The sequence below is a fragment of the Oncorhynchus gorbuscha genome, linkage group LG04 (genome assembly GCF_021184085.1).
Source record: "Oncorhynchus gorbuscha isolate QuinsamMale2020 ecotype Even-year linkage group LG04, OgorEven_v1.0, whole genome shotgun sequence".
NCBI lineage: Eukaryota > Metazoa > Chordata > Actinopteri > Salmoniformes > Salmonidae > Oncorhynchus > Oncorhynchus gorbuscha.
In genome coordinates this window covers 38,625,279-38,637,385 of record NC_060176.1, presented here as the reverse complement: position 1 = coordinate 38,637,385, position 12,107 = coordinate 38,625,279, and the positions used below count along the sequence as shown (strand labels likewise).

The following is a 12,107-nucleotide window of genomic DNA, read 5'->3' as shown; positions in this document are numbered from 1 at the left end:
CTAGTAAAAACTATTGACTGGCAAGCGATTCAGCTAATTAGGAAGTTGTGGGCTTTTCACTCTGGCTCACACCCACCAATCCACAGGAGGCTGAGGACACAGGGGCTGATTTAATGTTGGACTAATTTACTTTGTTGTTAGGTTACCATGGTGCTGGATTGTATTTCTAGCTGAGTGCCACTGCCTACACTCTGCATCTCGGTGCCTGTATTGTACCAGAGTCCCTACCCTGTTGTGAAGGCTTTGAGAATGACAACAAGAGCAGGAAGCACACAGAGCTGGCTAGATTGCAGTAATTATAAATCAGTTCAACACATAAAAAGGCACAGGACATGGATTGTACACAATAGATCTCCTATACATACTTAATCTTTGAAACAACAATCCAAGCTGACCTTAAACTTCACTATCCACATCTCACTCATTTTTGGTCCCATGACACTAGTTTTAAAAAACGAAAGAAAATACAAACACGGTATTGACATATTGTTAATGCTTCTTTTTATTAAGTAAATGCAAAGTTCCTTGCAGTATGCACTAAAATGGAAACCGCCAAGGTCGATCAATTCCACACCAAGGAGCATATAGCAGAGGCTGTTTGGGTTGTTGGAGTTTAGCAGCAGCGATACAAACACAGAAACCCCTTGAGCACATCAACCGTCTGTCCCATCACACTGTATGGATGGATGGAGTCACAGTCGTAATGAGTGACACAAGTGCTGGTAGGTAGACAGAGCTTTTCTTTAAAGGAGGACAGAGGTACAGTACATCATGCATTCAGCTGGTGCTGTGGTTTTTCCCGTGCCTAAAGGATATCAGGGAGACCACTGTAGTCCTTGTTTGTTTTATGATGGGTTCTTTTTTTACCAAGCAGAAGAGACATAACAATAATAATAATAATAATAATTAAATCATCAAAATACATTCTTAGAAAAAGTTAGTTCAAATAGTTTAGTTTTGTTTTTGTCTTAGTATATATGCTATATTTATATATTTTGTTTTGTTTGTTTGTGTTTGTTTGTTGTTGTTGCACGTTTTACAGAGTTTTGGCAGCCCTCATTTCAATTCCCCCAAAACCTGCTTAAACAAATTAATGTGGAAGAAGAAAACATTCAGCAAGAGGAACAATTAAACAGGTTTGCCTATTTATCCCCAAAACAAAAACAAAAATGTTCCCCCATTAAAAACGTACTCTATATGCGCCAGTAAGTAACAGAGAGATAGAACACAGAAAGCCATTACGTTTCAATCATGCTGGTGGCCATTTTAGTTTGGAAACAAAGGAAGTACTTAAGGAAGAAAAGAAAATCCACAGGTTACTGCGGAGTTGGTTACCACTGATAACCAATGTTACCACAAAACGTCAATGACATGTTTAGAATAGAAACAGCAGCCCTGCAAAGGCATGGCCTTCAAATGATGCTCAGTGAAAAGTGGGAAACGAAGTAAAAACAGTGCTTTAACACGAGCTTGCGCCGCAAACCCGTCAGCAATAAACATATCATTTGAATTAAGATATCATCCTTAACCTTATTTAATAATTAAGTAAACTCAACATAGTTGAATTGTAATGACAACACTCAAACGCAATGACCTGTATGATCTATTTCTTGACCTTGAGAATGCAAATCAGAATTGTTTGGGTTTGCAGAGGGCACACATGCTGTAGCATTCAAGGTTGGTGTGTGTGCAGGGGGGAGGCAGAAGGAAGGTTCATTTAATTCTCGACAAAGAGCATGCAAGGGTATAAAGTGGATGGTTCCAGCGACTGGAGAATGCATGCAGACAAAATACTTTTTGTTTTTCGCAAAAAGTACTTTAGTATTTTGTCGTGGTTATCACACAGCATTCATGGACGCATGCACGCACACACACAGCACTTGATAGACCTTCAGACAGGTGTCAGGTCTCAGGGAGGAGAGGGGGAGCTGTGGCAGCATCACAAGTCATGTGGGCAGGCAGTTGGAGGTGGTGGCAGAGAGAAAGAGGGATAGAGTTACTGAGTGAAAGACCGGGAGACGGACAGACAGAGGCAGACAGACATGAAGGAACGATAAAACCATAACATGAGATTTCTGCTGTTTGAGATTTCTTCTATTCGAGATTTATGCCTTCGTGAGATTTACGCCAATCTACTCTAAATCCAGATCAGATAAGACAAGACACTGCAGGGTTCCTTCACATGGATAGTTACATACAGATAGCCATGTATGAAACTCTGGAAGGTTATAATGATGGTAAAAATGGAGATCGCAAGGATATGGTATTGGTTGGTCAAGGAGAACCAGCAAAGTATAGCAACCCAACCTCTTGATTAATTTGAAATCATGAATCCGTTCCTTCCTCTTTCCCCATTGTAAATACTATGCAAATTACTTTCAAGCCATTAGACAGCACCCCAATACCTCAGCATTTGGTCTTAGCGAATAAATAGGATAGGAAGGCAGTCAGATATGTACCATGGACTTTTCCTTTGATAATATTGTATACCATTTATAAGATGCAGAGCCCTCTAGATTATACATAGTTGTTTTTGTGTGTAATATACTTAAATATTGGTTATGAGAATGTATACAAGAGATACACATGCATAGGCTTTCCCATGGCATGACAGGACATTTCAAACATTTCAATGGCTTTCATCCACATCTATATGCAGTTACTGTTGTGAAACCAGACCACAAAATGGCGACACAACTTATACTCTGACAGGCAGACGGAGAGACAGACAGGCAGGAAACAGAGAAAGCTGACAAGAGAAGCAGATGCATTTTAATGGACTTTCAAGGAGAGTCTGAACACTATTGTAGTTTTGGATGACCGTGTGGCCGGAAGGTTGAGGTTATAGGTTAACCAAATCCAGTTCATAGTTTTTCACTGCTCTCTGAGCATAGCCTGTCTGTATCTAGTTCTCTCCCTCTTTCATTCTCTCCATCCCTTTCTCTCACTCCCACACTCTTACAAAACCTTTAAAAAAAATAATTTAAAAAATAAACTGGAATCCCAGTTATGAACAATACACACCAAAGCAGGCTAGACCAGCTCTGACTGACATGGGTTTGGCCTTGTATACACTGAAATGCCCCAGAGTCAGTTGGTTGGGAATGGAACTTAAACTGATTCGCCAATCAAAGCATTGTGACCTTGTTTCCAGGTACCACAAGTAGTCCTGCAAATATAAAAGTTTAGCAAAAGGTTTTGACTAACATTAAATAGCTAACAAACAGTATGATATATTTATTAACTAATATTCTCATCTTGCTCATGCATCAACAAAGTGGCAGGTATAATACTGGGTGCACATTATGATGCATAATGAAATCAGAAAGTAATCAATTGAACAAAACATCAATGTTCTTGTAAAATAAAATATTTCAAACGTTACTACAGACTAAGTGCAGAGCCTGACTGACCATGACGAAGCAGAACTGGTATAAAAGAGAACAAAAACAAACCCAAAGATATTCTTTACAGTACAAAACTTGGCACAGTATTATCGACCAGCTGTAGTGTCACTCATTTCCCTGCTCCACTGCTGCATACGGCCCTTCCAATTGGTCCACATCAGAAAGATCCGGAAGCCCCACTTATGGTTCTACGAGCAGAACACCCTGACAGAAACAGAGAGAGGGCAAGTGAGAGAGAGGTTACAGGCATTACTCATCCAGCTCACTTAGTAACAAGGGTTTTTTGATCACAACACTGAGAAATTCAAGTGACATTTCACACAGAACCACTGTGGCTGGCCTATACAAGCCACCATACGTTATTTTGCAGCTTTTTAATGAGGCATTGTGCAAGTCAGCCTTAATTCTCCACTCCTCATATGACAAGTGTATATGAATAAAAAAAAAGGAGGCTCTTATCTTTAAAAGCACAAACGCAGAGTGAGTGGAGAACATAACAGAGCCCCTCGCTAACACTGCAATCCGGTTAGTTGAGTTGGAGCCCTTTTCAACTGATTTCTATGGTTACCCGTTCTGCATTTTGAAAACGGTCGTAAATCAAACCAGAGGCTGTATCTCCAGTGTATCTACAGCTTTGCAGGTCCCTCCTACAAGTATGGCACAAACATGCAAAGACATCAAAGACGTCTTGGCGACAATTGGTCACCGTGAAAGAACTAGAAGGGAACAGAATGGAAGCTGTGGGGGGGGGGGTAAACTCTAGACTCACTCGTCAGAGTCCTTTTTGCTTTCCTCGATGTAGGCGATGGATTCTGAACGCAGCCGGTTGGTGACCTCATAGGTACGCAGCGTGACACCGAAGATGTCCTCGTGATAACGGTTCTCGTCCTGCGAGGAGAGATGATAAGATTTGTGAGATAAGATGGGGGCACAGAATGATACAATAAACAAAATGAGGTTACACGGACACAGGAAGATACCATTGATTCAGTGTGGTGAGCTGTGGACAGATAGAAAAGACAGATACAGTGATGTGTCACTACACTGTCACTGTACAGTACAGCATTGCATTTAAAAAAATGGTTCAAATCCCCAAGGGTTAGATAAAAGCTTTCATCAGTTGATCAATAATAAATTGGACATTTTATGTTGCAGGCAGCGCTTTCAAAATGTGTATGATTATATACCCCCTCTGCTTAGTCAAAAGTGACCTAGCCATTTTGCTCATGTGACCCTTTGATTTCAATATTTTACGTGCAGTACGCAGTCTGTACAGTTGGTTGTCTGGTGGTTTAAAATGGCTAATTAAAATCTTTGAAAGTTGTGTTTTTGGTTTCCCTTTCTTTGAGTCATTAAATGTAAGAGCCCTCCTTTCAGTTCTCTTTTGAATCCCACTGAACAACATTCTGAATGCGTCGGTCACATTCTGAAAATCATCCACAAGTAGGTATTTAAGGAGTGTAGTCGTCTCACAAAGGGAACCTTCCAAGGTCTAAATCTAAATTGCTCGACTTAGTTACTTTGTATGTTTTGTCCGTCAGGTTGGTTCGTTTGTTAACAGTTGTACAATATAGTGAAGCATATTGTCCCTACTCGGAGTTTGCTGATGTAGAACCCAGCGTCCTCCAGTGTCATGTTTCCCTGCAATTTGATGATCTGCTGGACGGTCTTGAGGACATCCCCGGCCATACCCACGTCCCCACACACATAGATGTGTCCTCCCTCCTCCCTCAGACACTGGTACACAGTCTCTGACAGCTTCTCACGAAGCACATCCTGCACATATTTCTGTGTCAGAGACATAGGGGAAGAAAGAGATCGAATGAGAGAGATTTAATAGAATCATATAGCGATTAACAGGGAGAGAAAGATACAGGCTCATAGACAGTTGAAGGCAATGAACAGATTGTAGTGATTGTGCGTTGGGGTTGAGGATAGTTGTGCATAAAATGGTGCTCCATGTGAGGAGTGAAGGGGAAACAAAAGGGATACACAAATTCATAAATCCACATGCACACATACATCTCCCACATGACCTCTGTCTGTGTTGCTGTGTCTTTACTGTCAGAGACACATGTTCGTGTTTAACCCTCAGGTGCATTTTTGTCCCTGATGAAATCTAATTAGCGTAATAAAAACATCCCCATAAAAATCTGTTTAAGCTAAAGATGTGTTTTTTTTGGATGAGCTGTGCTCAATCCGACACATCCTCCAATATCTGTGGTGGAGTGAGGTCAAGCTACAGCGGTGTTTCACAAACCAGGAGACATCCCGAGAAAAAACTAAAAAAACATTGGTCTTCTCACCGAAAATGTATGTCGTGTCCGAACAGGTTTGCACAACAAACTAATATAACCACTGTAAAAAGATAACACTTACAAACACGTACGCGTCAGTGATTTTGTTCTACGACCCCCACAAGCGTCACGGGACTCGTCTGACGTAGGTACCGCCAAATCTGACAACTTATGTCTGTAGTGTTCGAACAGTTTGGGCTAAACACTAATATGGGAATGATTTGCATTTCATTTTTGAGGGGATACCTAAAATGGGTCCTAAAATTCAAAATCAAATAGCTAAACGATCCTTGGTATGACCATCTTACAACAATTCCATACGTTAGTCCATTTAAAGTCTACTAGGCTAACTAAATCTTTAATGTTAACAGTACCTTGGGTCTACCAGGCTCTCTGGAGTAGGCTGTGTAGAGCTCTTTGAACACCTCCTTGTTCTTAGCCTGGATAGTCTCCTCCTTGTAGATGTGGTCTATCTGGGACTGCCGGCACCCAAATACCAGGATCATAGGGCAGGATTTGATCCCTACGGTAACAAACACATTACTTTGTAAGTTCAGATCCGAACTTCATCTTTCACTGAATTACAATGTTGGAGTCATCTAGACTAGTGTTTATGTATGTGTTCAAGCTCTGTAAAGTTGAATAAACACAAGTGATACTGGCAGCAGTGTGTGGGTTCTCCTTTTCTTTTAAGTCCTTATCAAATCATTATCAAATCATTTCCACACACACGTATACAAGTGAGATCAGGTGAGTAACTGCTTTTCCTATTCTAAAATATAAACAAACCATTGCGTTCATAATCGAAAAGTTTCTGTTCCCAGAAGCTTCTGAAGGGGGCGATCCCAGTGCCTGGACCAACTAGGATACACGGAGCTCTGTGGTCCTTTGGCAATCGGAATGTAGGAGCACTACAATCAAAGTCATTTCCCCATCCAATTACAATTCAAGACATAACATTAAAAAAATACATTTACAAAATGATTGTAGAAAACACAATTTCAACTACGAATCAGGCCATTTTTAATAGCCCTAGCATCAAAGTGTTTTTCCTCAATGATTGTATTATACACACACACAGAGTCAATGTTGTATATGAATCATATATGGTGCAATCATATATTATGAATACACCATGTGACAATGTTGACATTTGTTACAGTCCAAGATATTCTCCAAACCACCACAATCATAGAATTACACGTATTCCATTCAACGAGTAAAACCCATCATGCAGCAATATCACACACGCACACACACGAAGCAACGTTTTATACCCTCTAACAAAGCAGGGGACCATTTCTTCTGCCTCTATTCTGTTGAGCCATGATGAACACACTCCATGGTGGATAGGGCCCTCTCCATCTGAAAGAGAGGCAATTGCCCATCATCCACTTTACTTGCGTACCTCCTCCTCTCCACTACGCACCACGCAAACGAACACTGAAGTAGAGTACACATAATGCCGTCCCTGGGCTAAAAGGGTGTTTGTCTCCAGTGTAGGCAAATGGCTAATTAAACCATCACTCTCAGCATCACGCACATCTCGGAGAACGAGAAACAGCTAGAAAGATGCTTGTCGCCCAGCTGTTTGTGTTTAATAACTGTCGGTTGAGGTAAATTGGTGCCGATTTAAGTCACGTCGAAGCATGAGAAATCATCTTTGTGGTTACTTACAATGTATTTAGTGTAATAGCATGCACAAATACAAACATATAAACAGAAACCAACTAACCCAAAACCAGTAAAGCATATGTCCAAATATAGAGATCTTAGACGTTATTGTCCAGTATTCAGACCCCTTGACTTTTTCCACATTTTGTTACAGTCTTATTCAAAAATGTATTAAATTATCCCCCCCCCCCCTTCAATCTACACACAATACCCCATAATGACAAAGCAAAGACAGTTTTAGAAATGTTTGCTAATTTATAAAAAAATCTAATTAAAATATCACATTTACATAAGTTGTTGAAGTACCTTAGGCAGCAATTACAGCCTTGAGTCATCTTGGGTATAACGCTACAGGCACACCTGCATTTGGGGAGTTTCTCCCATTTTTCTCTGAAGATTCTCTCAAGCTCCGTCAGGTTGGATGGGGGGCGTCTCTGCACAACTATTTTCAGGTCTCTCCAGATATGTTCGATCAGGTTCAAGTCTGGGCTATGGCTGGGCCACTCAAGGACATTCAGAGACTTGTCCCAAAGCGACTCCTGAATTCTTGACAGTGTGCTTAGGGTCGCTGTCCTGTTGGAAGGTGAACCTTTATGGCAGTCTGAGGTCCTGAGCGCTCTGCAGCAGGTTTTCATCAAGGATCTCTCTGTACTTTGCTCCGTTTGTCTTTCCCTCGATCCCGACTAGTCTCCCAGTCCCTGCCGTTGAAAAACATCCCCACAGCATGATGCTGCCACCACCATACTTCATCATAGGGATGGTGCCAGGTTTCCTTCAGACGTGATGCTTGGCATTCAGGCCAAAGAGTTCAATCTTGGTTTCATCAGACCAGAGAATATTGTTTCTCATGATCTGAGAATCCTTTAGGTGCCTCTTGGCAAACTCCAAGCAGGCTGCCATGTGCCTATTACTGAGGAGTGGCTTCCGTCTGGCCACTCTACCATACATGCCTGATTGGTGCTGAGATGGTACTGCTGAGATGGTTGTTCTTCTGGAAGATTCTCCCATCTACACAGAGGAACTCTGGAGCTCTGTCAGAGTGACCATTGAGTTCTTGGTCACCTCCCTGACCAAGGCTTTTCTACCCCCGATTGCTCAATTTGGCTGGATTTCCAGCTCTAGGAAGAGTCTTGGTGGTTCTTCATCCATTTAAGAATTTTAGAGGCCACTGTGTTCCTGGGGATCTTCAATGCTGCAGAAATGTTGGTACCATTCCCCAGATCTGTCCCTAGACACAATCCCGTCTCTGAGCTCTACGGACTATTCCTTCGCCCTCATGGCTTGGTTTTTGCTCTGATACGCACTGTCAACTGTGGGGCCTTACATAAACAGGTGTGTGCCTTTCCAAATCATATCCAATGAATTGAATTTACCACAGGTGGACTCTAATCAAGTTGTAGAAACACCTCAAGGATGATCAATGGAAACTGGATGCACCTGAGCTCAATTTCAAAACTCATAGCAAAGTGTCTGAATCCCAATATAAATCAGGTATTTCGGTTTTAATACATTTGCAAACATGTTTTCGCTTTGTCATTATGGGGTATTGTGTGTAGGTTGCTGAGGATTTTTTTTTAAAGTTACATTTTAAAAAATTTATGGCCTTATTCTAAAATGGATTAAAAAAAATGTTTCTTCATAAATCTATACACAATACCCCATCTACACATAATTCATTCTACACCTCTAAACCAAGCCTAGTAGTCAGCCCTTACCCCTGGTTTTGTATGACACCACGGCCACGGTGAGGTGTATCTCCCCAGGGTGGACATCCGGTGAGGAGCTAATGGAGTAGTATCTGGGCTGGAGCAAAGGCAGTTGGGTCAGCAGCAGGGTGGATGGCATCTGAATAGAGGGGAACTCCTCCAAAACCTCCACCATAGTCGGGTTGTTGTACCACTTCCATTCCTCATACTCCTGCAAGCCCTGGAGAGGAAAGAGGGGAGAAGGTATGTTTGTCTTGTACATTCAATATACACTAATGTAAGGAGCCATGGAATTTTTTTTTAATGTATTGCTTCAGAGAAAAGGAGTTATTATGGCTGTTCCTCCAACTCCACGCACCTAGAGGTATTCCAGTTAGGTATTCCAGACATATTCCAGTCAGATGCGGCACTCACAACAAGCTAATCTAATGCCTCTCCTGATGTGATTAAATGATGTATTATAGACTTTACATATTTTTGGGCTTTCTGGCTTTAGTCATATAAACTTAGCCTGACTACCTTGTGTAACCCACAGACACTGGGGGCCATGCAGCTCTGGAGTTGAACAGACAAAGAAATAGCAAGGACAGCCAGTAGCTAAAGATCCCACTGTGGCTTGTTGTTGTTTGTTATTCCTCCTCCCTTCAAATTCTATTCTCTTTTTTAGTTTTTTTAAGAATGAGTTGAACCGTGAAGAGTGAGTCACTTACTCGCCTGGCCAATGTAACGTTTTTAACACAATGGACGTGCTTTTTCTTCTTCTGTGGGAGTCACTGTATGGGGAGAGAATAGGCCTGCGGTTTACCAGGCGTGGGGCTTAAATTCCATAGTGTCTGAGCCAGCCAAAACTCACCTACTCTAAGGTTATTTTCAACAAGAGCAAAGTCTATGGCATCCCATTAATGATTTTTAAAAATAACCCTGGGTTAAACTTTGGGATTTTTAAAACAGAAAAATAAATATTGTAAAGTCCAATACATATCGAGAGGAAACAAATTATTGTAAGGAAAAACGTCACCATTGTAAACAAAAACAAATCCAGGAATTGCAAGCAAAAAATAGGAAACAGGATTTTTTATAATATATATGTGTATGTGTGTGTGTGTATGTGTGTGTGTATGTGTATGTGTGTATGTGTTTGTGTGTATGTGTATGTGTGTGTGTATATGTGTTTGTGTGTATGTGTGTGTGTATATGTGTGTGTGTGTGTATGTGTATGTGTATGTGTATGTGTATGTGTATGTGTATGTGTATGTGTATGTGTATGTGTATGTGTATGTGTATGTGTATGTGTATGTGTATGTGTATGTGTATGTGTATATATATATATGTGTGTCATTTACAACAATCTGCTTTGCTTTGTTTGCAAGTGTTCCTCACCTACATTTGCCTTTCTCAGGTCTTTTCTTCGACTCAGATTTCTACGGTTACAATACTTTTTTCCTACGCCTTCATTTTTGAACCAATGTTCACGTGGGGGTGTGGTTTAGAAGGTGGCCGAACAAAAAACTGTTACTATTGGTCAATACATTTGGAGTGACAGTTCAAAGACCACACCCACAGTCTGAACTAAGACCTGAGTTGGTAAAGAAAGCCTTAATCTCCCCATTATCTCTGCTCAGAATTCAAACAAACCTACCAAGCCCTGCTGGATAGCCAGCAGCAACAGCCTGGCACATTTCCCCTTTCATCAGTGGCTAAAACTTGTAAAAGTTAGTTTTGTTTATTTTCATGGGCGAGGGCGAAAAGTTGTAATATCGGTCACCATCACATGCCTATTATTAGCTAACGTTACATACTGCCCACGGAAGGCATGACAAGCCGGTGCAAATGACCAGTGCACCTTGTATCAAGGTGCTTCCCAACGTGAGTTGCTTCCCACTGGGCAGCTGTATCTCATGTCGCCAGCGGTAGATAACGTGGCCAAGCAGCCTACACAATAAATACTTTGTAATATTGGTAGTAAACACCTGGATGTCACCGGGATTCAGTCTACTGCGCAATGGGGAGAGAAGCCAGGGTCGGTTGCATGAGTCTTCCTAACACTGAATTACTTCATATAAACTGTACTGAACTACACAGTTAAAACCCTTCATTACCTTACTGAGAGTCTCCAACTTCTTCCTCTGCTTGTCATTGGTGGCGAGGGAGGCAAACTGCTGCAGCAGGACAGGGCTGGGGGGTGTGGTGATGTCCAGGAAGTACTGGAAGGCCTGGTAGATGGTGCAGGGGGGAATCCGGGGCTCCTCTAGCCAGTTACTGATCACACCTTCAGAAGGACAAAAATAAACAGGGAAAGAAAAACGCCAGAAGAGATGCATCAAAAGTTTGATAGTACAGTATTAGCCTTTTTTTGTGTGTATTACATTACCCTAAGATGATTGGAGGATTGCATCTGGTATCAAACTCAGCTTTATTCAATTCATTCAAGTCCCATTGATGTTAGAAGACCTCTTTTCCCAAAGGTGTCCAGGCCAAGGTCATGTTTTTGTCTGCAAGGGCATTGCTGGCTAAGATTATGAAACTTGGACCCAGTAGACTACTAACCCAGGGCTGTGTTCCTCTCCTCTAGGAACTCCACCTTGACGATCTGATTGACAGGTGGGGCATCCTCTAGCTTCTCTATAAGGGCCGTAACCAGGTCCTCATGGTTGCCAGGGAAGATGCCCAGATGGTCGCCGGGCTGGTACGTCAGGCTGTCCTCGTTATTTGTGTGAAGTCGAACAAATATGGTGGAGCGACTGCTAGGGGATTCAGAACAGTGGTTACAGTTTGTAACTATTTTTGAGTTTGGAGTTCTACAGTAAATCTACAGTAAATTGCGTATGAAGTACAATTTGCTACAACTGATTGAGACTAAGAAAAGTCCTATTTCAAAATGTTCTCCAGTCTAGTCTACAGTATTGTAACAAAATCCACCCACTTGGATGTGGAACTTTGTAGGTTTTCGCTCTGTAAGATCTTGGCTCCGTAGACCTTCTTCTTGTGGATGCTGTAGAGTGCTGTTGGAGGACACATTCACA

The 12,107-nt window shown here is 41.6% G+C and overlaps 1 protein-coding gene across 3 annotated transcripts in view; it reads right to left on the bottom strand.

The window, feature by feature from the left end:
- Positions 1 to 484: 484 nt before the first annotated feature.
- nos1 (nitric oxide synthase 1 (neuronal)) overlaps positions 485 to 12,107 on the bottom strand; it is a 67,137-nt gene continuing 55,514 nt past the window's right edge. For 2 of the 3 annotated variants that reach the window (XM_046346741.1, XM_046346743.1), the window contains 10 exons: positions 12,008 to 12,086; positions 11,632 to 11,828; positions 11,184 to 11,353; positions 9,094 to 9,304; positions 6,982 to 7,069; positions 6,494 to 6,615; positions 6,079 to 6,227; positions 5,001 to 5,195; positions 4,177 to 4,295; positions 485 to 3,611 (listed from right to left, as the gene is read on the bottom strand). In XM_046346741.1, the coding sequence (XP_046202697.1) occupies positions 3,596 to 3,611; positions 4,177 to 4,295; positions 5,001 to 5,195; positions 6,079 to 6,227; positions 6,494 to 6,615; positions 6,982 to 7,069; positions 9,094 to 9,304; positions 11,184 to 11,353; positions 11,632 to 11,828; positions 12,008 to 12,086 (1,346 nt within the window). In that variant the 3' untranslated portion in view covers positions 485 to 3,595. The remainder of the gene's footprint in view (positions 3,612 to 4,176; positions 4,296 to 5,000; positions 5,196 to 6,078; positions 6,228 to 6,493; positions 6,616 to 6,981; positions 7,070 to 9,093; positions 9,305 to 11,183; positions 11,354 to 11,631; positions 11,829 to 12,007; positions 12,087 to 12,107) is intronic. The other variant, XM_046346742.1, reaches the window with a different exon arrangement.